This window comes from Rissa tridactyla, chromosome 19 (assembly GCF_028500815.1).
Source record: "Rissa tridactyla isolate bRisTri1 chromosome 19, bRisTri1.patW.cur.20221130, whole genome shotgun sequence".
Classification (NCBI taxonomy): Eukaryota; Metazoa; Chordata; class Aves; order Charadriiformes; family Laridae; genus Rissa; species Rissa tridactyla.
Genome location: NC_071484.1, coordinates 3,939,673 through 3,965,204, shown reverse-complemented (window position 1 = coordinate 3,965,204; position 25,532 = coordinate 3,939,673). Strand labels below are relative to the sequence as shown.

Below are 25,532 nucleotides of genomic sequence, written 5' to 3'. Positions count from 1 at the left end.
CTGCCATAGCGCTGGGTGCCGTACAGAGACAGAAACTGGTTTTTAATTCTGGATCTGAACAAAAGCAGGCAAAAATACTGCTCTGCACCGAGACAATATGGAGGGGAGTTACTCCAGACCCTGCTCAGCACCTTTTTTCTCTGGGCTGAACCTTGCTCGCTCCCACCTCCTGCAGCGTGCACTAAGGGTGCCCTCATGTATGGAGGCATCGTTACAGGATTTTGCAGTATCTCTTGGGTAGGAAACCTTTCCCAGTTTGCCTCCCCCCCTCGAAGCCTCCTCCTCCCAACCCTCCCGGCTGAATGCACATCTGGGAGCATCTTCCCCAAACTCATCCATCACAGCTGCCTTTCAGCAGCAAAGAAAACATCTGGAGATCCCGCTGGCCAAAAGTCTTCTGAGTCTTCGGTGAGCTGAGCCTTGGGGGCTACCGGAGCTGCTCGCCACAGCCCCCCCCGGGTCCCGCCGAGGCACGGCCGCTTACGGACTCACCCTCCAGGCAGGAGCTGGGGGTCCGTGACGGCAGCCCCCTCTCCCTGCCCTCCCTGGGGCTCTCGCCCCGATGCGGGGATGAGGATCGATGTGTGACTCACGGCTTCAGCGCTTCACCCTGCCGAGAGTCCTGGAGCGAAGGGAAGCTCTGAGGCAGAGCCAGGAGAGCAGAGAGATGCTGCAGCCCCTCTCTTCCCGCTGCCTCTCCCTGCCGAGTCCTGCCCTCTCCAATTTTTCGCTCGGAGCTGCTGTGACAGAGCAGAGGCTTCATGCGATTGCTTTCTCCCCTGCTCAGTTTCTGTGTGTGTGTGTGTGCGCGCGCGCGCATGGAGCTGAGCAGCAATTTTTCCCCCTTTTCTTTATTTTTTTTTTCAGCCTTGCCCTCCCCCTTTTCCTCCCGTACTTCCCCTGCTGAATTAGCTGCCCACCTTTCCCCGGGAGAAGCCCTTGGAAATATCACCGGCAGCACAGGGTGGGTTTTTTATGGGGGTTATTTCTTGAAACCCTGCCCAAAATGGAGGGGTGGGGAGGAGGAGAGATGCCCGAATCCAGCCGCTCGCATCCCCGGAGCACAGGGAGCATCAGCCGGTCGGTCTGGAAGCCCCGCTGCTCTGCAAGACATCAGCTCGGGGAAGCGGCATCCTTGGGCTTTACGCACTAGTTAACAGGCTGCGAGCTGCCTCCACTTGTTTTAAGCTCGCTCTCTCGCTTAATCTCGTCTCCCTTCGGCGCGTGTGTGAGTGCATGTGTGTGTGTGTAGGGGGAGGACTTTCTTTCCATTGGCTCCGCTTGTGCTGCCCACCCACATCTCTTCCACATCACCTTGGTGTCTCCCTAAATAAAACCAGCCCTTCTTATCGCACCGAGGAAATCAAGAGAGAGAGTTTGAATGGATTTTATATAAATATTTACCCCTACGAAGCTACTGCTGAGCTTGTGGGATAAACTCGCAGCAGCTGGCCTGAGACTCTCCTTCTCTCTCCCACCCCTAAAAGGGTTTAATTACTTTCCAGAGGGGAGGGGAGGGATCCGGATCTCAGTTCTGGCTACGGACCGACCCAAAAAGCAGTGCCAGGATTTAACTAACTATCCCCGATGGATCTGAAGGACAGCACCAGCGAGGGCAGCATGGGCAGCCTGCAGCCTTCAAGCATCCAGATTTTTGCCAACACCTCCACGCTCCATGGGATCCGTCACGTCTTCGTCTATGGGCCAGTCACCATCCGTCGCCTGCTCTGGACCTTGGCCTTTGTGGGCTCGCTGGGTCTCCTGCTGGTTGAGAGCTCCGACCGGGTGGCTTTCTACTTCTCCTACCAGCACGTGACCAAAGTGGATGAGGTCGTGGCAAACAGCCTGGTCTTCCCCGCTGTCACCATCTGTAACCTCAACGAGTTTCGCTTTTCCCGGCTCACCACCAACGACCTGTACCACGCTGGGGAGCTCCTGGCTCTGCTTGACGTCAACCTACAGATCCCCAACCCTCACCTGGCTGACCCGGCTGTCTTAGCCATCCTCCAAGAAAAGGCCAACTTTAAGCAGTATAAACCAAAAGTTTTCAACATGCAGGAGTTCCTGGCGCGGGTTGGCCACGACCTGAAGGATATGATGCTGTACTGCAAATTCAAAGGCCAAGAGTGCAACCATGAGGACTTCAAAACTGTGAGTATGAGCGGACACTCTGCTTTTCTCTTCTCTGGGTGTGCGGACGGTGGTGGTGTTGCAGGACCAGGACAGCACTGGAGGTCACTGGCCAACCTGTGTGGGCACGGTGCGATGAGTGACTGGTGCCTGCCGGGCTCTGGCGCGGCGGAAGAGGAGGAGGAGGAGGAGGAGGCAGCCTGTTGAGTTGAAGTTTGTTTGCTGGAGGGGGGATTACGCCCTGCAAGGGGCTTGCAGCAGGTCCAGCCTCCCTCCTGCAGAAGGCCCGTGGTTCCCTGCTTGGTGTCAGACCAGGGCGTCAGATGGGTCCTGGCAAGCATCAGAAGGGGCTTGGGAGTCTCTTGCTGTGGCCAGTGAATGTTAGCCAGCTGAAGAAAGTAGAAAGGGCTGGGAAGAGGCCGGCAAGAAAGGCAAGCGTTCGGGGATGGTCTGAGTGATGTCCATTAGCCAGTTGCATTTCCCTGGGTGTTTGCAGCCTTGCTGAAGTCTTGGAAGGGGGAATATTTCTGCTTGTTCCTGGTGGTCATGGCTTATAAATCCTAGTTTGCTGCGCAGTGTGGGCAGCAGCTGGGTCCCTTTCCTGGTGCTGTGTTAGAGAGAAGGGGGAGTGGGGGGAAAAGAGAAGCGGAAAAGAAATCAGGCTCTGCTCTGAGCCCAGCCTGCTCTCAGGCTGGGGGGGAGGTGGAGCGAGCTGGGGAGCCCGAGGATCCTGAAGGAAGCAGCCGCTGCTTAGTTTACAGCTTCTGGATGACACCCTGAAGGCTGCGCTGGCTGGCCTGGGTAGTTTGGCTGACAAAAAGTATCAGCTTAAAATAAAAATAAAGGGTAGGTTGCCTGGAAGAAGTGATGCCCCCAGTGTGCTGCTGTGGCAGGGGAGGGGGCTGGGCTGGGGGCTGTGGAGGGGTCTGCTCCCCCCAGGCTGGCGGTCTGAGCCCTGTCCTGGCAGAGATGCGCGAGCGCGGGCTGGGGACCGGGCTAAGTTGTACTTTGCTCTCAAGCCACGCTGGTCGGTCCCTTCGCACCGATTCAGCCAGCTGGGGGGTTTCAGTGATCCCGGAGTCAGTAACGCTACAGCTTGCAGCCGGTTGTTTCTCTTTCTCGCTGCTTCTTCTGCTCGCTACTCGCTGTCCTGCAGATAGGCAGGTGCCATAACAGGTTTTGCGGTGGTCTGGTTTGTCAGCAGGCTTTTTGTCGGTTTTCAGGAGAAGGGAGTATTTTCTGCCTCTGCTGCTTTTGGATCTCTCAGCAAACGAGTCCAACTGACTCATGCTACAAAGTCATTGCCATCACCTGGACTGTGCTCTCTTTAAATGTCTGAGCAGGGACATAGAATTTTATGCCTCCGTTGTTGCCTGTGCGTAGCCCTGATGCCTTGCCCATTTCAAACTGGATATCCAGGCAAACTGCTCCTTTGCTTCTGCTCCTTGGGCCACGCGAGTCGTAGGAAGGTATCAAGCAAGTCACCAGGAGAAGAGCTTGCTACGTAAAAGCCATGTGTGACTACGTCTGGAGAATGGGAAAGAAAAAGAAAAACAAATGTGAAAGTCGAGGGGACAGAAGAGTCGGGGAGTGAGGACAGACGCCAGCAGGAGGGACAGCCCTCCCCTGACCGCAGTGAGGGTGTGGGGAGAGGGAGGTTTTCTGCCCATGGGCTTCCCAATAACACAGTAAACACCAGCCAAAAGCAAAAGCCTCAAAAGCCAGCGAGAAAACGGCACATTCAAAACATCTGCAGGACTTAAAAGAGCAGGTCATGTTGTCAGATAAGATGTGAGCTTTTGGCAGCCTCCCTGGGACACGGTGGGATGTCATCTCCCCGGCCATTGAGCTTTTCGAGGCAGCCGCTTCAGAAACAATGATTATTCTTTTTTTCCATGGGGGATACAGTAGTTTCCAGAAAGACTAAACATTCCCTGTCTGCCGAATAAATCCTTGCTCCGCTAAAACAGGTTAGGGCCAGCTGGAAACAGAGACGCTATTACGGACTGACAGTGCTTGTCCTTGTCAAAGTGCTGTGGAGATTCAGAAACAGGGCAGTGAAATACTTCAGTCCGTTCCTCAAAGCAGCTCCTAGAGCATCAAGAAGACAACATCTTCCCAGCATTGCCTGCTCTGCCTTTCCAACAGAGGCAGGTGTTCCCGTCTCACTGACTCCAGGTAATCCCTCAGGTTATGGCAATCCAGGGAGCAGGACTCAAAAGCGACACAGCAGCCCCGCTCCCCTTCCAGGCTTCACCTCTTGGAGATAAGAGGCAGCAAAAAGTGTCTGCTGGAAAGCTGAGTAGGTCTTTCCGCAGGGAGCATGCTCTAAAGGTCTTTGAACTGCCTCCGGGCTGAATCAGAACCTCACGTCCCGGATGAATTTTGCATTTCATCGCCAAGGACCTGTTGCAGCTGCACATGGGCTCTGTGGCAGCCCATCCATTCTGCTGCAACACCAGGTGAAAGAAGAGCAGAAGCATCATCTCTGAAGCCTGATTTCTTTCCCGGGGGGAAACAGAGGGTGTAAATCCCAGAGCCGTTTCGTCATACGTCAGCATGGCGAAGAACTCCGGCTCCTTTTCTGTACTCCCCAAATTCACGCATCTGGGAGCAGAAGAGGCAGGAGTTTTGCAGGAGGAGGCTGCATCGAAGCAGTTACCTCTGCGGTCGGGTGCTGCTGAAGAAGTTAGTGCAGTATTGCCAGCTGGTCAGCCGGCCCTTTTCAATGCGAAGGGGGGTGCGTGGTGTGTGCCGTGCATTGCCTGAACAAAGCACACCCTGCTTTTGCTGCAAGGGAAAGCAGACGCCGGAATGGCAGCGTCCTGGCACTTGGTAAAACGTGACTTTGCCCTCCTTCCTCCTCCACTTCCCTGTTTCAATTCCCTGCGCGGCTTTATTAACAGGATTTGAGCTGTGCTTTCCTTACACTCTCTGTTCCTTCTCCCCAGGATGGCGTCTAATGCCTCTCAGACACCAGTTCCCCGCATTATGGGCTGCTCAGAGGAGCGAGTCCCCTAAGCTTGTCTGCAGGGATACATCCAAAGGGAGCAGCAAGGTCTTAGCTGATTCCCAAGCTGGCATTGCAATGCACCGAGCAGCAGATAAGATAATGCAGACGTCTGCTGTAGGCAAAGCAATGAAGAATAGAAAATTGGCAGAACACGCTTTAGCAAAGCCATTCCCTTGGAGTTATTTGGAGGAGGGGAAGCCTGATAACAGCAGCAGCTGAGGAAATCCCCTCCTTTTTTTTTTGTGCGTGGCTCCTCCCGGGAGGTCTCGATTGAAAATGACCTCGCAGATGGCATTTTTCTGGAGGAGCTGTGCTCATGCTGCTCAACGTGGCATTAAGGTCTTCCCATCCTACCGCTGCTGAGCGTGGCAAAGCTCCGTCTCAGCAGCCCTAGACACACCACTGCGATTTTCCGGGTATCTCTGTGGGTGTGCTGGAGAAAAGCCTCTTTCCTGGGCCCCTTGGTGTGGCTCCTGGTCCTTTGCTGCTCCAGCATGGGATGAACTGAGCAGCGGCAGGGGAGCCTTGCAGGAGATGTGCGTGGCACAGCAAATGCACGGTGCAAGAGGGAAGAAAAGTCTGTGGAAACCGTTTCAGCCCGTGGGGCAAAGGCAGAACGACTGGTGGGATGACCTGGGTGTAGGCACAGAGGATATGTGCAGCAGGGGCTGTCTCAGTCCCACCTCGCTGAGAAAGTCAGCCCCGGCAGCCAAGCCCTGCCAGACACATCAGACGGTGGCGGCGGGTGTGCGTTCTGGTGTGTGAGCGTGGTTTTCAGGCAGGTCATTTGCTAAATGGAATGTGTAGCGTGTGCTTCCTCGCACATCCAGTTCCTTTCAGAGGTAACACAATAACTTAGCCTGTGCCTGCTATGCCTTCGTTGCTGGACGTCTATTTATTTTCAGTGGCCGTGACAATCGAAGGATATAACTCGTTTATTTTCAATACGCATTCCTACTGAAAGACAGCATCGGCATAATGGAGAGTATCTCATGTGAATATTTCTATTTTGAGACACAAGTTTCTGTCAATCTATCTGTCTCTTTCCATGCATATTTTTTCTCCCATTCTTTCTAGTGCGCCCATGAGGCCAGTATTTAGTAAACAGCTTTTGCTTTATAGACTGGTTAGTCCATTCTCATCTCCTATTATACAACTCCCATCTTCCTCAATAAAAAACAAAATAAAAATTAGGATGATGGCTGCTTGATTCAGAAAAACATTGCTTCTTTCTATTTAACAATTTTTCTGGAAAAATCATGACTTTTCCCAAAGTATGCCCCAGATTCTGAGATGCCAGAATGAGATCTGCAGTTCTGTGATACTTTTTACATAAGTAGATAGTTCTTGCACTAAGAGACCAAATCTTTGTGCAGCCTTCCCAGTCTGCACTCAACATGTTGAGTTTTCACGTGCTGTTGAGTTTCAGTGCCATGGGCACGGGCACAGAAGGGAGTGCTGGGTAACCGTGTCGCTCTCGGTGGTGTCTCGGTTGGGTATCTACAATGAGGTGGATTGTTCCTGGTCATGTATCTGGCTGACATGCAAACCATGCCCTTGGAAAATGCAGACCAATGTTTGGCTGGACTAAGTTTCTCTGTCCCTTAAGCATTTAACTGTAAAATGAGTGTGGTAGTGCTTCCCCGTGGAGCTGATTGGGCTTGTATTTCCTTGATTTATTACAAAATGGTAGGGTAACGCTTTAAAATTCAGCAGAACGTTTCATGGGAGGGTGCCAGTTGGGATGAACGTCAGTTCATGAAAAAAGCTTCCTGGGTCTTGAATTGTTCCTGGAGTTAAAATCTAATGAAGAGAAGGCTGTAGAACCTCAGTGGGGTCTTTTCATGGGAAACCCAATTTGAAGTCCTTTAATACTGAAAGTATTCACGCCAGTTGGACTTAAGGGTCTTTTCCAACCTAAGTGATTCTATGGTTCTATGGATGAAACAACTCCCATAGCACAGAAAATTCAAAAGTGTGGCTGTAGGTCATTTACTTGGGATGTGGGTGATCCACGTTTGAGACTTTGGTCTGACTCAAGACCTGAGCAGCACGGTGATAAACTCCTCCTTAATTTTCTTGTAAAAGGTCTGTCTTTTGTTCTGATTTGAGCTCTTTCTTGACCAGGCACACTCCCCTCCCTCACTAGGAGTTTGAGGTGGGAAATAATCTAAATGTTCTGAGATATCTCAGAATTCTGAAATATCTCAGAAATGGGCACAGACAAAGTATCAGAGACAGCTGGAGATCAGTGGGTTTTGAGTGCAAAGGAAGATGAGGCACCGGGGGGGCCCTGGAGGAGGAAAGACAAAGCACGTCTGTGCGTAAGAGCCAGCTGGGGGCTCAGCCTTCCCTTGCCTGTGGCCTCAGCTTATGCCGTGCACCTGGCTGCTTCGTTTGAGGGAGATCAAGAACTCTTGTCTTCTAAGTGATTCCCATTCATCACGATTATTCACCAGGAGGCCAAGTGAGAGTTCGTCTGTCCCCCTGATCCGTACCACACCTGATGAGGGATTTGCACTCAAAAGAGCATCTGGAGCTGAAGCAAAATGCAAATGCTGCCCTTGAGATGAGGAAGAAATGCTGAACAAGAAGGATGTCATTAGAGTTGCAAAGACAGAGGAGATGTTTGAGGGCTGCAAGGCTTTATCAAAATTTTCCTGGGAATTGCAGGGTGCTTTCCTTTGCATTGAAAGTACCTCTGAATCCGGCTTCTTGCACTTCATCTATGCCTGCAAAATGGGGGGGAAATAGCCTTTCTCCCAGAGATACACTGTGAATTAAAGGCCTGGAAAGTTGTGGAGATGCAAGGTTGTAAAAAAAAAAGAGAACAAGGATGATAAATGTCTTTCAGTCACCATGTCCTGGTGTTTCCTTAGCCCGTGGTTCTCTGTGACCAACACATTTCATCTCACAGGTCTTGGACAGAGGTCTCTTGGGTACAGGCTGCTGTCTGCAGTAGATGAAGGGTGAAACCATGGGAAGCATTCATATGTACTTGTGCACTTTCTACATGAACCAGACTTAAATCTAGTCATGCCCAAAACTGTAAGTGAAAGGCAGGAAAGACCAGGATCATATTAAAATAACCAGCAGGGTTTCCATCTGGAGAGGTAAATTGGAAGAACATAGGTTGTCATGACCTTCTTCCATACACCTCATGCAAGTGCCCCTTGGAGATCTCCTAACAAATAATAAATAACCTCCCAGATGCTCCCTCTTGCAGAATCTTTGTGCTTATCTGTCCAAGTGCAGTGATGCTGTGTGAAAAAACATGATGTGACAGCTGTAAACCACTCTGTGGATTTACTCTAAACACTCTTTGCAAGGTCCTGACCAGTGTGGTTCAGTGTCCGTGATCCCCATGGAAGGCAACGGGCACAAATCGAAACCAGCAGTCATAAAGTGAAAAGGGAGAAGTTGATTAAAAGAGGAAACAGGTGTGACTTCAGCCTTGGCCTGGGTGGCCCCTTGAGGTCCTTTCCAACCCTAATTATTTTATGATTCTACAATAAAAAGCAGGTGCGTACCTGCTGGGTCTTATCCCCTTTTGCTGTTTTTCAGGCGTCTCATTTTTTCATGCTCAATTCACTCTCAAGTCTTCAATGCGAGGGTGAAAAATGAGACCCAGCTTTGGAAGATGGTTACCTTCCTTTCTGTGAGCATTGCGTACAATTTCGAGTTCACATTATTGACCTGAGGAAAAAAATTGGCCTAAAACACACAGTTGTTGACAACTCTGTGCTGAGCATCCGAGGCATTCACAGCTCTGATTCCATAATGAACCTGTCACAGTTTCTCTGAGCGAGCCCCTGTCCTTTTCCACCTCCTGGAACTAGCCCTGTTTGTTTTAGAAGGAGACAGTGGAGATTCGCTGAAAAAAAAAACCTCAAATCCATCCTTCAGCTCCTCTTGACTGAGAAAATGTGCCTCGCAGCTCCTGAGGAGCACAGCCGCCTGCACAGCAGCAGGGACAGCGAGGTCATCTGAGGCATCTCCATCTCCTCTGGCAGAGCCCGGTGTCTGCGAGTCCTTCCTACGCCTTCACAAAAGAATTTGTTAAAGGAATTTATACCTGGAGTGCCAGCCAGACTCAGCTTGGCTGGCGCGGCAGAATTATGCATTAATTGGCTGTCGGGGGGGACGCATGGTCAGGGTGCGGGCAATAAAAGGCAATATATTGCTCAGATACCTGAGCAGGGCCTGGGCAGGGTGCTAGATGGATGTGTTGCTGCCCCAGCTATACTAACTCTATATAGTATTCAAAAGATATAGAAAGTATTTTGCTTCCTGGGTCGGCATGGGTCTGTTCAGCCTGGAGAAGAGCAGGCTGAGAGGGGATCTCATCAATGCTGAGCAATATCTAAAGGGCAGGTGGCAAGAGGATGGGGCCAGACTCTTCTCAGTGGTGCCTGGGGACAGGACAAGGGGTAACGGGCACAAACTGGGACACGGGAAGTTCCATCTCAACACGAGGAGGAACTTCTTTGCTGTGGGGGTGGCAGAGCCCTGGCACAGGCTGCCCGGAGAGGTGGGGGAGTCTCCATCTCTGGAGACATTCCAACCCACCCGGATGCTTTTTCCTGTCCAACCTGCTCTGGGTGACCCTCCTTTGGCAGGGGGTTGTATGAGATGACCTGCAGAGGGCCCTTCCCACCCCGGTCAGTCTGTGATACTGGGCTGATGTGACCCTTTGTGCAGGTTTCCATAGGAAGACCTCTTTGGAAAAAGATCCATGAAAAGCCTTCTTGTCTACAAGATGAGCACAGCTATGAGAGAGCTGGGTTGGGGGGCGAACGCAGGTCTTCCAGAGGGAGGAAAACATGAACTGTGGCTATTATTTGCAGGTTGCAAAAGTCAGTGGCTATTTTGCCACCTGTGTCTGCTGAGATGTTAAGAAAAAAAAGCATTAAATATATTCCCTTTATTGAGGGATTGGCATAACCTGAATGGTCTTCTAAAAGCTCGCTGGGATTTCCAGACCTGCAAATAGCTGCGAAGAAACCTCTTAGGGATCACGAGCTCAACAAGCTAAGATGGAAAATGAGCTAGATGAGGTGGACATGTCTGACTCCCATCTGCCACGGATTAATCTATGAAACCAGCATCAGAAAAGCAAAATTGCCCCTTGGAGGTAAAAGAGACTGTGAGTCATTTAAACAGATTGACACCAGTATGCTCAGGGCCCATCAAGAAACAATTTCCATCCAGCCATGAATATTTACAACTGAAGCACATTCCATTATTTGAAGAGAAGCTGAATTGTTTTGATCATTTGTTGTCGTTGCTGCTGTTGAAGAAAGGATTTAGCCTGTGTGTTAAGTCAGGGAGCGTGAAGTGAAGAAGTGAATGGTAATGGAAAATGCACATATATTTGCTCAGGGTGAGATAGATGAAAGGAGGTTTAATCTGCACTTAGTTAGATTTCCAGAGAGGAGCCTGTCTCAGTGGGACCTGGGCCATCAGGGCGTTTTCACGTGCCGTAGAAGTTGCTCAGTTGTCTGCTCCTGTCAGATGAGCCAGTTCTGCATTGTGATTTCCTCAGAGGCTGGAATTTGAAAAGAAAATCAGAAGTGAGAAAGCCTGAGCCAAATTCAATCTACTCACCGGGTGCTCCTTCAGAGCAGTTTGACACTGCACGAGAAGAAGATCCCAGGCTCTGCCCAAGTGGTGGGAGCTTCACGCAAAGCCGTCGGGCTTCCCTTTCAGTCAGTCTTGCTTCCCGTGTGAGTTTGTTAGGAAATGGAGTTTGTCCTGAGGGAAACAAATAGTTCTGAGACCGTCCTCCTTCCGTATCTGAAAAAAAAACCCAACAGGTTGAAGGCCAAAAATTTTAGTGGGCTGAAGTTTTAGCTGCTTTAGAAATCTGAATCTTCCTGGTGCTGTTTCAACAATGTTGAAGGCTGATATATAAATGAACGTAGTATAAAGATGGGGATGAAATTAAAATAATTAAAAATGTGTTTGCCTTTTTAAAGGTTTTGACATTATTGGAGGAAGAAAATCAAAACAATCCATTTAGATATTTTCTTGTTTCATGTTTCATTCTTGTTCCTTCAAAGCTTTCCGAAATCCCACGCTCACGCGGTGGAGGACAGTCATGCAAGGACTTCACTTTCTGGGGCTGAATCCCATAACGGTGATTCACACTGTTTGTTCGCCTGAACGTTTGAGGGAAATTAATCTCGGGCCAGGAGAAGAGAACAAATAAACCCAAGCAAATGCTCTCTGGTGACTTAACTGCCTGTACCGTGAGCAGGATAACCTAAGGCCTCAGATCCCTGCGGCTGTGATGGGTGACTTATTTCCCCCAGTTCAAGTAGAAAATGAGGAGCTGAAGCCCTAATACAGCAGAGAGGAGAGTATAACTGTCGTGTGGGATCGCTCAATGGCAGGCAAGAAAACGTCACTGCAGTATGCCATAGGCAGGACAATAAGGCGCTAAATTAATTGCAGAGGAGAGTTAATGACCAGTGCGAGGGATTAATGCAAGCTTAACCCTTAATTAGCTAAACTTTCAACACCACACTCCACTGCTCCCTGGCACTAAAATGGATGGTATATATAGAGACATCCATTAGAGCCTCTGTATTTCTTCCACTGCCACCTGCTACGCTTTGGAAGAGCAGCATGTGTGATCCGTCTTCGCCTGCCATGCGTGAATGGCCACGTCGGTAGCGCTGTTAACTCATCAGCAGTTTTCCAGTGATGGAGAAACCTGCGAGAGCTGCACAAGGACATCAGAGAGGCTTCAGCTTGACCTCAAATGTGCGATGGCATTATGTTTTGGGAGATCGGAGGGACTCTGAGCCACCTGGAAAGTGATGATTTATTTGAGGGGGGTGTCTTGGATTAGAACTGAATTTTTGTCACCAAGTTTCTTGTTTTTTCTACTGGAAATATGAACCAGAAATGTTACCGTGAAGTCTGCTGGGAACTGGAGTTTCAGTTCATCATATTTCCATTTTTCTCTGGACGCCCTGGTTGGATTATACCTCCCACAACATAACATGGTGTCTCCTCTTTTGCTAGGGAGGTGATGGCTAGTTACAGCAGTCACACAGTCCTGATGTATGAAATATTTTCTTTGAAGCATTTAATGTTGGGGAATTCTTCCTTTTTTTTTTTTTTTTTTAATGAAAAGAAACAAAGTGTTTTCCCAAAAGTTTTTGTGAAAACTGCTGCGGTGGTAGATTGTCAAACAATATTCCCATCTAAACCAACCTTCATGTTAAAAACTTGACCAGTTTTCGTGAGCAGCATGAGCAGACAGGGTGTGGATATCATGCCCTCGTTAAGAGAAGGAGTCGCTGTGCCAGATGTTAAGCTTTATACTTGTTGATTGAACCGCGTTTTTTGTACTTCACCCTGGTAATGAATCCCACAGCCACCATCCCTTCTACAGATGCTCCAGAAACACTCTAAGTGGCCATTAACTAATGCTAAATTGTGATGGAGCACCTCCCGAAATACATGTGACATCCACATGAATAACAAATGAATTCGTTTCTGTCAAGGCAATGACAACGGATTGCAGTTGAATGAACATGAGTGCCGTTTGCTGCTCTACGCCAACTGCAACAAGTTCCTTACAGGGCGCGTGTAATCACAGGGACACAAATGACAGCGGAGGGATGCCGTGAGTGCGAGGATGCAATGGTATAGATGGCTCTTAAGGATGGGCTGTGGGAAAAAACAGGTCCCAGGCTGACAAACCAATCCTGTTTCTGTTGAACCCCAGTGGAGTTTGCCTCCTAAAGACATTAATGAGAGTGAGATCATGCTGTTAGCTCCCCCATCCCTGGAAAAATCATTCTCTTCTCATTATCACTTGGTAGTACAAAAAGACCCTTGGAGGTCAGTCCTATGATGATGTCTCTGTACATCTGCATCTCTCCAGGGAAAAACAGATCAAGAGGGAAAGGATTTTTCTACAGTGTTCATGCATGATACTAGAACAATGTGCATGGGTCTCCTATAGTGCCTGTAGGACTCTAAAGTTTCTAAAAACTGTTTCTCTGCTGGATGCGTTAGTGTTCAGAAACTCGTGTTACGTCTCTGCTTCTGTTGGCGCGTCGTGCCAGGTTGAGCTGTGGCACCCAACTCCTCGTTCTCAATCAGTGTTGTGTATCTTGAGGTGCTGTGCAGGGCGTGAAGAGGCAGGTTAAATGAGGCAGGAAAAAGGAATCGGGGAGAGCAAATAGAGGAAGAGGGAAAGTGAGACAAAAGTGGGAGAAAACTGTGTTTATGGCATGAGGAATCAGAGCCCTGAGGTTGGCTCAAAGAAAAAACAAATATCACATCAGAAGCAAGCATGGGTTTTTGAAACAGATTGATGAGCCTGGAATTGGTCTGAACATTTCCATTGAAAACTTTCCATCAGAAAATGCTTTTTGAATGCAAAAAAATTGCTTTCCTAAAGTAACACTGACTGGGATGAGATTTCCCATGAGAAAAATGAAAGCTTTTTGTCTTAAAGCATTTCTGTTTTCCATGAAATTAATTAAAAAAAAATAAAATCTCAGAGCAAAATAAAATCTTGAAACCCTGGGATGTCTCATTAAATGGATGTTCTGATTTTCAGCCAGTTCTGAATTATTTAATGAAAAAAGTCACCCGGAGCTGGGGAACTTTCCACCACGTGCAATCTCGACATCTTGCACTTGTAAGCCAGGTGCAAGCCAGGCTCTATTTTACATGGGTTTGGGGGCAAAACCTGGTATCATCTGATGTTAGTAAGCGTGAACCCTGAGTTAAATACTATATCTGGCTTTCCCTGAAGAGGGACATTTCATACACTGCTTTCAAATGAGTCCTCTATTTCAAAGGGTGGATTTCAGGGCAAGGCGCTTTCTGATAGACCATCCTCTGAGATTTCTGGAGATGGTTCAGTTTCAGCCTTATTTCCTGAAAATAGAAGGTTTCTGCAACTTTGCTTCCATTTGAAAGAGCAGAAGCCTCAAAAACATTTGGTTTCTACAAGTTTCATGAAAACTGGCAGCTGGGAGAGACCCAAACTCAAGTCCACTGAGGACAACGAGGGTCAACGATGATATTATACATTTTGTCTGACAGCGACCAGCTGTCCAACAAACATATGTGCCCCACTTTCTCCAAAAGCAGCCTGGCAATAACAAGACAGCTTACACTTTTCTGACAGTACAGACAGAACACCGAAGAAAAAAATCACTACGCATAGGGCTGTGCTACCCGTGGGACAGGGAGAAACAACCCAGAGGTAGATGTGTGTGCGTGTGAAGGTAGGCACGTGGATGTGGATGTTATGCTCCTGGCTGGTTCTGCTTTTGCCTAGTGGGAATCCTAAGGGACCTGAGACAGAGCAGGGAGAGGTTAGGAAACAAAATATCCTCATCCCTAGGAAAACAAGCTTCATTAATCCTCCTGTTTCAAGAAAAACCTATTATGGTGGCTTTGGTTTTTCCCAGATTATGTAAAGCATTCATTTCCCCCCTTGCATTTGCTGAAGAGATTCTCTTCTGAATGTGTGGGTACTTGAACATGCACATGCCTGTGTCTACCATGAGTTGACCTGCTGGGCTGTCACCACAGTTCTTGCTGGGAGCACAAGTGCTGCATCCTGATTTTGTAACCACCTGATTTTTTAGCGAGGCATGGCTTTGGAATACAGTGCCGTGTCCACAATATGGGCCACACACACAGAGAGTGGTTGGAGGGGACCAGAGCCTCACGGTGTTAGGTGGTTTATGCAGTAAATGCCCACACCCCGTCTCTCCGAAAGAAAGTGGGGATGTGGAAGAGGGACTGGGAGAGTGGAGATGCCCTTTTATTTTTAAGCTTAAGTCCAAACAAATGGCATGAATCTGATTCTTCCCTCCAGAGCTTGGGAAAGGGCAGGAAAACTATGAGTTTAAAACATTTTAGCACCTTCTCTTGCTGGGCTCTGCCGCTCTGAATAGTCCCTAATCATCCCGGTGTGACTTCTTTTGCACTTGAGGCTCATGGCTCTCCAAAAGTGGTTCCTGTATAGAGCCCTCCAGCCTTGCTCCTGCTGTGCCCTCTGCTCCATCCCAGGAACAGAAGACTGTGAGCAGAAATACTCTCATTTCACGTCAACATCCAGGGTATCCATTTGGTCCCATTCCATCCACCATGGTTAGCTCTTGGTCTCCAACCTGAAGTGAGCCAGCACCTAATTTCCTTGGGTTGAAAACAGGGGCACTGATATCTTGCCCCATGTCATGCACCGGACAGGTGGCATGGGTGGGAGCCGCCCTGCGCGCCTCCTCCCAGGGAGCAGACCACTCCCCTTGACATTCATGGCCAAAGATGATGTACGTGTGGCCACACTGAGGAGGACTAGGAGAAGACCCCAAAACCCATACGGGGTGATGCTGCTTTGTCTCACCAGGATCCGCTCCCAGCTTAACTCCATGGGCTTTTCCCCTCCAACCAACTATCCCTGAGGCTGCCTAATTCCTGGCAGCGGGAGAGGGTGATGGTGGTGAGAACCTGCGCTGCAGGACCTGGGATGCAGGGGGTGACCACAGCTTTGCGTCGTGCTCCTCGGGCCATGGGTAGGAACAGGCTCCTGCCCAGCTCCGAGCCTCCGTAATACCGCGTCGGTGCAGCGCTCGCACACCACCATTCGGATTGACGATAAAATTGTCAGCTCCTTGGGGCGAGGACTGCCTTCCTGGTTTATGTTTGTTGTTAAACATTTATTTTTAAAATTGATTAAAAATTAAGCAAGGGAGGGGATTTGTTTTAGCCTGCCTCAGAGAATGACGTGGGCTGTGATTTTGTGCAGAGCCAAGAATATCCATCATTCCCTTTTGGAAGGAATTAAAACCAAACAGATTTTTCTAAGAATGTCTTCACTCAAAAAACATTTTGATAGCCTTCCTATATTTGCTTCCTCTATTTGCAAGGCAGGTACACAGTGTACCTGAGCATCCATAGCTATTCCCAGCTCTGCAAACCCCAGATAGCTCCTGCAAGCGCCTGCAGGCTAAACAGCATCCCTAAGTAAAACGTCTGCCGTCCTTTCCACTTAGGAATGCTGTTAAATGTGGAAGGGTATTTCTAAGCCTAAGATTACTCCTCCATTTCGTGTGCCATTGGCTGTTTGTTGGTGCAATTAGTCGCAGAATATTTTCCTCCCGTGTTTCAAAATAAGCTGTAATGGTACCCGTCGCAGGGGGTTAAAGTAAAGCGCAGCTACCGCAGGTGAATTCATCTGGCAAACTATTTCGAGAGATCAAGCAAGGACAATTTAGTCACCGGGGATAGGGAAATGTGTTGTGCATTTATTTTGTTGCAAATCAGGTAGGTACGTACACAGTCCCCATTTGCAAAGTAACCTCGGAACTGGGGAAGAGGTGTAAGCGGATTGTCAAACGCTCTTATTGTTCGCCCTTGTAGCTTGTGCATCCCTTCCGTGCTTTCTTCTATCAGGAGGAGAAATAAATGTGTGAGTCAGGTATGTTCCTGTAATCACACTTACCTTTCAAAAAAGACACGCGCGCTTTCATTAAACACAATAAACCCAGGAAACAGCATGCATTCTTGCTTTGGTCTGGCCCTCCTCTGAGCTGTCTGCCCCAGCGGCTCCATCTCCCCGCAGGGTTTCATGGTCCCACTTGGAACAGTTTCTCTTTCTTTTCTCTCCAGGCACATCCAGGCTTGACATTTTCCAGCTATTGGGTGTGCGACCAGTGGTGCCCCTCCGGCAACATCAATATGGTGTTTTTCAGCCAAGACGTTGGCTCCTGTCTCACTGGATTGTTAAGGATGGCAAGGGTTCAGTGATGCAGATGGTGATTTTTTATCATTTATTACAGCAGTGATGCAGCAAAACCCAGTTTTATGCATATGATGCTTGCTACTTTGGAGGAAACCCATGTTCCTGAGATAGCCATCTGGGCAGCCCCGCACAGGATGTTTTTGTGTCTTGCTCCTGAGATGAAAGACAGTTTCCAGGAACTCCACACTGGGTTTTTCTACCTACCCAGTGCAAGCTGGGAGGGGAAGGAAAGGCCAGGGGAAGGGGATCCTGCTGCTTGGAGCTGGGATCAGGGAGGTTCCTGTCTAGGGCTGCGGCAGAGGATATTCCCTAGGGACCATGCTGGCAGGGTCTGCTCCTTTCTTGCAGGCACCAGGGAGCTGTCAGATGAGCCTTTGGTCCTTTGGGCCAACTTGCAGGTCTTTGGCCGAGTTCGAGGATGGAGAGGAAATGTGTGTTCCTCCGCTCCACACAGTAAAACCAAGGCACAGCATGGCAGGATCAACAGCAAGCTTTTTCCCGAGTTATTGCATTTCTCAGGGATGCAGAAACGGGTCCCCAAGTGCAAGCATCACACAACCGCACCTTTGGGAGCCCAGGCTCTGCTCTTCAATGCCAGTTCATTTTGGGGGTCTCTGTGAACTCCATCACTTCGTGCAGCACAGGTGGCCTTGGAAAAGCACAAGCAGAAGCAGGTCTGATGTTGTCAGCTGGTATTCTCCCAACCCTGAGGTCAACTGCCTGTGTGATCCTGACTCCAAGAAGGGATTTGAATTCAAGGAAGCGAGGGACATTTGTATGAGCCCCCATTGCTGGAAATAATGCTTAGCTCCATTCTTTCCCCATGTTTTTCATCCCAGACTGTCATAAAAAAATGCTTCCGTGCTGAATTTCATAGCTTTCCTCCCTCCTTTACTAGTAACACAGAATTATCTTCCTGTTTCTTTAAAATTAAGAGGTTTAGCAAGTAGATAAATTACACTTCTTAAAAACCCAGGCCTGACTGTAAAGCAAATACACCTTCCCTCTTAGGGAACCATTCCTTTGACTTGTTATTTTGAGCTCCATCGTGGTTGTTGCCATGAAGTGGCAACTTTGTGGAAAGGGAGGTTAAGTGCTTAGGTTAAAACAGGTTCAAGCATAATCCAGAGTGTCCTTGGCACAGACAGAAGTGTTTTAGTCGGTCTCATTCATCATTGCCTGACTGCTTAAAGTGGTGGAGTGGCTCATTATTGTTTTTATATGCCTTTAAAAGAGCTGCAAAGAGAAAAGTACCACTATTTTCCTCCCTTAACCCACACTCAACAGGGAACAATAGTATTTAAGACCTCAGAGAGCAAAGTAAAAGGTTTGCTCTTCAGAAACCGAATTCCTCTGCATGAGCCACGTGGAGCAGCCCAGGCTCAGTTCCAGAGAGGAGGTTTCTGTTGGTTTGTGGAGTTACGTCTACGACAGCATTTTGGAGCTGATAGCAGGGAGCTATCAGCTGTTGCCAGCTGGTATTGCCAGACCTGCCTTCGTGAAACCATCGTCTGCCCCGAAGCCAACTGGTGGCTCTTCTCCTTATCGATCCTGCCAAAGATTTGTCCTCCCTGGAGGTTGGATGAACCTTCAGCAGGGACTGTGGACCCTGCAATGTAGGGCAGGATTGCACCATCATGGGGCATTAACAAAATATATTTTGAAGATTACTACAAGAAAGACATGGACGTGCTGAAATGTGTCCAGAGAAAGTGCCACGAGGATGATCAGAGGGCTGGAGGGCCTCTCCTGTGAGGACAGACTGAGGGAGTTGGGGTTGTTCAGTCTGGAGAAAAGAAGGCTCCGAGGAGACCTTCTAGTGGCTCTACCAGTATCTTAAGGGGGCTACAAGAAAGCTGGGGAGGGACTTCTTACGATGTCGGGTAATGGTAGGACTAGAGGGAATGGATTAAAACTAGAGATGGGTCGATTCAGACTGGACGTTAGGAAGAAGTTCTTCACTGTGAGGGTGGTGAGACACTGGAACGGGTTGCCCAGAGAGGGGGTGGAAGCCCCATCCCTGCAGACATTCAAGGCCAGGCTGGACGGGGCTCTGAGCAACCTGATCTAGTGGGAGGTGTCCCTGCCCAGGGCAGGGGGGTTGGGACGAGATGATCTTTAAGGTCCCTTCCAACCCTGACAATTCCATGATTCTATGATTACAGATCTCAGATATCACTGAGCAAAGACCTTCTTAGTGCTCCAGCCTTGCCTATTTGTTTCGCACATGTGGAACCCAGCAGATACATGCAGTGACTCAGAGTAGTCCATACCTGAGAAATTTTGTGCAGATATGTAAACTACCAGAATCAGGCAGAGGTCCTGACTATTTTTTTTTTTTAATTAAGTGGCTGCTTTAACTTTACGTACTTTGCCAAGGATCTTTACAAAGCTGTTTCTTATGGAGATCATGATATGTCAATGCCACAGGAGAAAGCAGTGGCAAATGCTGGTGCAGAGCGACCGGTGGGTCTCATGCATTCAAAAGCAGCTGAACCCAAACTGGAACAGGTACAGAGAGAGACTACGAGGAGGATTAAGAAAAAGAGACACCTGTTTTAGGAGGGAAGATTATGAGAATTTAGCTTGTTTAATCTAGCAAGGCAAAGGCTGTGTGAAGGGCTTCGATTACGCTGTAGAAAATACGTCAAGGGGATAAGCGCTGAGAGGGAAATGGAGCTATTTCAGCTAAATGATGATGCTGGCTTTGGAGCAAGTGGTATAAATTGGTCATAGATAACTTTATGCTGGAAGTTAGAAAGTTGAGGGGGGGGGGTTTAGTGCTTGAAGGAATGAAATCCTGAAGTAACTGCTCGGTAGGAATAATGGGGATAAAAAGCCTAGCAGGTTTTAAAAAAGGATCATCCCTTGCAGATGGGATTATATGATGTGGTTGCCAGTAACAGGCGGCTGCATTCAAGGACCTCTCCAATTTGATGCACACCAGAATTTTCTGAACAAAAGACGAGGGGTACCCCTGGATCGTGGGTGTTGAGCACACCTAATCTGTGTTCAGCAGGGTGGTGGGATGCCTGGAAAAACACAGTCATGTCCGGGAAAGCTCTTTTCCCTCCGTTCTTGGAGGCACATAGTGTGAATCCTGTGTTTCTTGACCATTAGAAGATTTTAATACACAGCTTATTAGAGCTGGAAATGTTATTAACTCAGACCCTGCCTACGTCTGGATGGAGATATTAATATTTAGTCCATCAGGGTGGTTAACCCTGTCCAGTTCTGTGTGAAGATCCCGTGTGGGGGCTGAAGCAGCTCCAGTGGTCGAGGGTGTTTGATGTTCCTTGCTACGAGCATCTACACAAAACATGAATGCGAGACACCCGAACTGCAGACAATCTCTGGTCTGACAACCTCTCAAACTTGTTAATGTCAAGTTGAGGACATCCCTGAGCGTTATTCAATGTTTTCACTTTCAAGGGGCGGTAAGAAACTTCCTGGGGGTTTTGCTACTGCTCAGTCTGACTGAAATCAAGGCACTAGATGCGGTGGGATTTTTGTTTATCATCTCTCTTGATATAGCATCTGTGAGCCCCTGAAATGCTGCTGTACTAGACTTTGTATGAAAATGGATCAGAAAAATGGTCTGTCCTCTCTATTGCTTAAAAATAATGTAATGTTCTCTCTGATTTAAGGGAGAAAAAGAGGGGAAAGCATCAGCTAGATTGATTCTGACCAACAGCTTTCCAGTGCTCATAAGAAAACAGAGATAGAAATGCAAACCTTACTTGAAAAGACAATAACACACTCCCTCTGCAGAAATGAGTGAGTTGGTCTTGATTTTATCCACCTAGGAACTCTGATTATTGTCTCATGAAAGAGAGCACCTGGCCTATTATCCCATAAATAAGCGCGAGCAAATGCACCGTGTTTTCATTACAAAGCCTGGCTCCCCTGCAGGGCTGCTGCACGCTCTGGAAAATACTGCAGAAGAGGGAAGAAATTTGGAATTTTGCCCTCAGGTTTCCTAGAGAGACAAGGCTGTGGTAGCAGTTAGAGAAATATTCGCTCTGCCCACCGGGGTTTCCCTCCCGCGGCTAAAAAGCGATTGTTGCTGCTATTAATTAGAGCTGTATGGAAACATTCGCACGCCAACCTGGAGCCACGTCAAACACACCTTGCAGGGTTGTGTGTGTTACAGGCTTAAACCGCAAATCAAGTCCCTTTCAAGACACATCGTGATGCCCGAAGGGAGTGAGCGAGCGAGCTGGCGATCTGGCACCAAGTGACGCGGGAACACATTTAGGACAAACCAAGGTCCAGATGTGGACTAATTAAGACTCACTTTCTATTGGCTTAGGGGCTATTATCTAACAAATCTGTGACTGGCATCCCAGCTTTGAGCTGAATGTGCAGTTCAACCTCCTTTCTTCTTGATTTTAGTGCCAGCACTGGGGTTTTGCTCTGAGTCCTTTTTGTCCCCTTTTGAATCCTAAATTTTGTGCTGGAAAGCTCCGCTCGAAGCGAGGACAGCAATGACCCTGCTCACACCACTGTGTGCTGCCGGCAGAGCTAGTACTGTCCGAACCCTTTGGTGCTCTGCTAGATTCACCTACGACCCGTCTCTGGAGGGATTACCCTGCTGTAGAGGAGAGCTGTGGATCAGGCCGGCTGGATCTCGGCTGGTCCTGCTGCAAACGGAGGGATGCTCTGCTCAACCAATGCAGCCAGCAAGGAGAGAGGTTAAAAAGTAAATCCGTACCAGTTGATTGGTACAAAGTACAATTAAGCCATTCGAATGGGTGGGGGTGGCTTTGCCGGAGCTCCCTTGGATGTTGAAGTCACCTCTCCCGCAGTAAAAGGTTGATGCTGGTGAAAATGCAGCAGGACAGAAGCGCGAAGGATCTGCCCCAGCCGGCAGCTCAGCATCACCCCTGAGGTACGTGTCAGGCTGGGATGCGAGAGAGTTTTCCATCTCTCGCCGTTGTGTTTCAGATCATTTGCTTTGACTGCGTGCATATGTTGTCAATTCACCAGCACCTTTACGCAGTCAGTTATAATTCACATTTGCTGTTTTTTAATAAACGTTTGTTCACTGGAGTGTTTTCCAGGGAGTGTGCGTGGTGCTTAGAGCCAGCCCACGTCCCAGCAGCCTCCAACACAATCTAAGGCGAGGAATCAAGCTCGGAAACAAATCAAGAATATATTATGTGACACATGCCGCCTGCGGTGTGAGACGGAGGGGGACTCTGTGAATGGGAGTCTTGCAAGAAAGTCCTAGCAGCCATGCAGATTGAATACTTCTTGTCAACGCAGTGGAAAAATCCCAGGGAGAATCATGGCCCTGCTGAAATTCCCTTAAAATCCAAATGCAGTCTCAGTCACTGCCGCACTGAAGCACGTCACCATCTTCTGCTCCCACCGCAGGGTTTGTTATCTGGGTTGCTGTTCCCATCGTCCAGATGGAGAATGGAAGCAAACCAGGGTCTATGGATTGCATGGTGATGAGTGGCCTTTGAGAAACATCCCAGGAGCCCCAGATCTTCAGGAGGGTACTGAGAGACAGAAAGGATATAGACAGAGCCAGGGCTGAACGTGATTCTTCTAAAGATGCAGGACTCATGCAGAAAAGGGAGTGCACGGTCTGTGTGAATACTTCAGAGGGTGTTGGGAGCCCAATCCACTTTGTTGATAGAGCGAGCAATGCAAATTCATAATTACTGTAGATAAACATGTTCAAGTTAATTACTTCTCCCATTTGATGGCTGTGCAAATGATGCATTGACTAATAGAGCCTGCTTTCCTTTCTTCTTTGCTGTGAAAGCCAAGGCTACAGCCTGTGCTTGGGAAGGACGTGTCAGGAAAGCCAAGGAGGGGACAGAAGAGCAGACGCCAAAGTCGAGCAGCTCTGAATCTTGCTGGGGGCACGAGCCTGTGACCAGGAAACTGGACTCGGACTTCAGAAGCTTTTACTTCTATCTCTTTGCCCCCAAATGCAGCTGCTGCTCGGACAAAACCAGTCTGGCTTTAAAGTAGGTCAGACTCCGTAGAACTGAAGTCATCTCAGGATGCTCTGTAGAAGAAGAAATACGTGTCAGTGTGACACCACCCCGTACAGCAGCTTTTAATAGAGCTGCTCTCCGTGTGATTCAGAGAGCGGCTGTAACACAGAAGAAATGCTGCATCCAGCTGGAACAACCCCTGGGTCACAAATCCCACCTGAAGGGATGGACTCAAGCAGAGACGAGGACAGCACAAGAGAAACATGGGAGTGGAGGTTCAAATTCTCACGCTGCTTCCAAAAAAAAAAAAAAAGAAAGGAAAGGACCTGGAGGAGCACCAGGGTCCTGAGCACCTTTTTAGCAGATTTGGGGTCCCAAAAGGCTGGTTAGCCACTCAGATGCTAGTGTCTCAGATTTTTCTGGATAGTCTGTCAGCAATGCAGTCAGGACTATTTTAATAGCATGAAGGCATCCCGGGCACTACTTTTAGGTCTCAGACACACAATTAACAGTTTCAGGTTCTGAATAGATTGTTAGTGTTTCAGGAATTGGAAAGGAGACACCAATGAATCATGATTTCAGGCACCTGCTCAGCAGCTGTGAGTTTTGGATCCCCTCTGTTAGCAGTCCCAGGGAGTTCCAAAACTGTTTTGAGGGAAGCATTTCCATTAGCCTGGGGAGAAATTCCCATTTTGTCCCTTGTCATCCCCCAGCAGCCAAATCCTTCTGCTTCGTTTTCCTGGGAGGCATCATTCCCAGGCTCCGCCGAGCTGCAGTTTGCCCTGTTTGCCGCGTGCTCTAAAATCTGCGTTTAGTTTAACACATTGAGCCAATCTGTTTCCCAAAGCCAGCTGCAACTGCAAACCCTCCAGGGGAGCTTGGCAGCGCTGCCGATGTGACACCGGCGTGGGAACGCAGGTTTTTTGGGAAGGCAGTGAAGGGGAGCGGAGAGGAGGAGGAAGATGTAAGAGCAGATCAGCACAGCACCTTGGAGCGGCTTTCCCTTCTCCCAGGGCCGCCCACCATTCAACGGGAACGCAAAAAAGAGTAGAAAAATAATGTTTGCTGACTCTCTGAGGAACACAAGGCTGAAGCAAACTCCGCGTGAGGAATCTATGCATTATTTATGGCTCTCTGTGCTGTACGCTATCCCTCACCGGATGAGCAGGATTTCTTGTTCAGAGGGATGCTCTTAACAGCCAGTTTAAGCCCCGGTCCCTTTTCTCCACTGAGCTGGGACTGCAGGACACGAAGCCACAGCTGCCTTCCCTTCATCTCCCCAGGTGGGAGCAGCCAGGAGGGTTCGTCAGCCCAGCCGTGCGTGGGATGCGGACCCCCGACCCCCGGAGAGCACATGTGTGGGATGTGGACCCGTGACCCTCGGAGAGCACATCTTCCCCAGGCAGGGTTTGCCCTCGCTGCCCTCACCGTCTCCAGCCGAGCCAGCAGAGCTCTGCCGAGCCAGGCAGCAATTAGCCCTCTATTCTCCCTGTCTAGACAGGCCTTGGAAACGGTGCTTCTGAGTCGAGATCTTCCAGCTGGGGTAGGTTCGTTTCACAGCTTCCCTTGGAAATGCTGCCGCTTTGCGACGGGTTCCTGTCCTGCTGGACCGCAGCCCAGGCAAACCTGCTTTGGAAAGCGCACGCCGGGACCCGACTCGTGTTGTTTTGCTCCATGATGTGTGTAAAATACACCAGAACAAAAATCGGAGCAACGCGGAGGCAATGCTAGTGTGGGCTTGTTTGCATTTTACTTCTTTATTACCATAAAATATGAAACTATAGTATAACACGATAAGGTTTTATATTGTGTTATTCTAGGCTTCATATATTATAAAGAGTTTATATTAAATATGATATTAAATAGGTTTCTACGCACATATACTATTAAGTGGATATTTAGTATAAATTAAGTGGTTTTGCTTTTCTAAAATGTCATCAATATTTCAGTACAGCAACATGTTAAAAATAAAAGGGATTAAAGTGATAAGCTGGAACTGTCTGTTTTACCTACCGGAAAAAAAAAGAAAATACTTCAACATTTCTGAAACTAAACAAGAAAGTCCAAGTGATTCATGTAGAGTTTTGTCCTGAAGTGAATTTCACTTGATCAAATCGACACTTTGCTGTGAAACATCAGAAATGAGATGAAACCACCTTTTCCTCCCAAGTGTTTTCTGATCCTTCCTCCACCCGGCGCCTGCCCCATCCTGGCCGCGGGAGCGAGACCCCGTGGGCTCTGGGAGGCTGGTGGGAAAGTGGGAATAAGAGCAAGGGTTTTGAGTGGTTGCGGAGGAAAATGTTCAGCACCTTGGGAAAAATGGCCAGGTTTGGGATTATTCCTCTGCCTCCTCCAGCGCGGTCTTCTCTCTTGGGCTTTCTGTGCTACTGGAAGCAGCTGGAGAGCAGCAGGGCTCTGTGTGTGTGTGTGCGTGTGTTGGGCTTTCCGTGAGTCCAGACGTCCCGAAAGACCCTCCGTTAGCTGGTAGCCACCTGAGCATCCTGATAGACAGCCACCACGGGCACACACCGTGGAAAAACATGCCATAAAATACACAACCATCCATATGGACCCTGTGGTATTAGTGACTAATGTCTTCCTTACTGGTATAAACCACTCGGAGTGACAGCCTGGGACAGGAGGAATTTCT

At 48.7% G+C, this 25,532-nt stretch overlaps 1 protein-coding gene across 1 annotated transcript in view; it reads left to right on the top strand.

Annotated features, from left to right (window-relative positions):
- The first annotated feature begins 1,572 nt into the window (after positions 1 to 1,572).
- The window catches only part of ASIC2 (acid sensing ion channel subunit 2), a 529,690-nt gene continuing 505,730 nt past the window's right edge, over positions 1,573 to 25,532 (top strand). Inside the window, exon 1 of the mRNA XM_054224735.1 lies at positions 1,573 to 2,151. Within this exon, the coding sequence (XP_054080710.1) occupies positions 1,588 to 2,151 (564 nt within the window). The 5' untranslated portion in view covers positions 1,573 to 1,587. The remainder of the gene's footprint in view (positions 2,152 to 25,532) is intronic.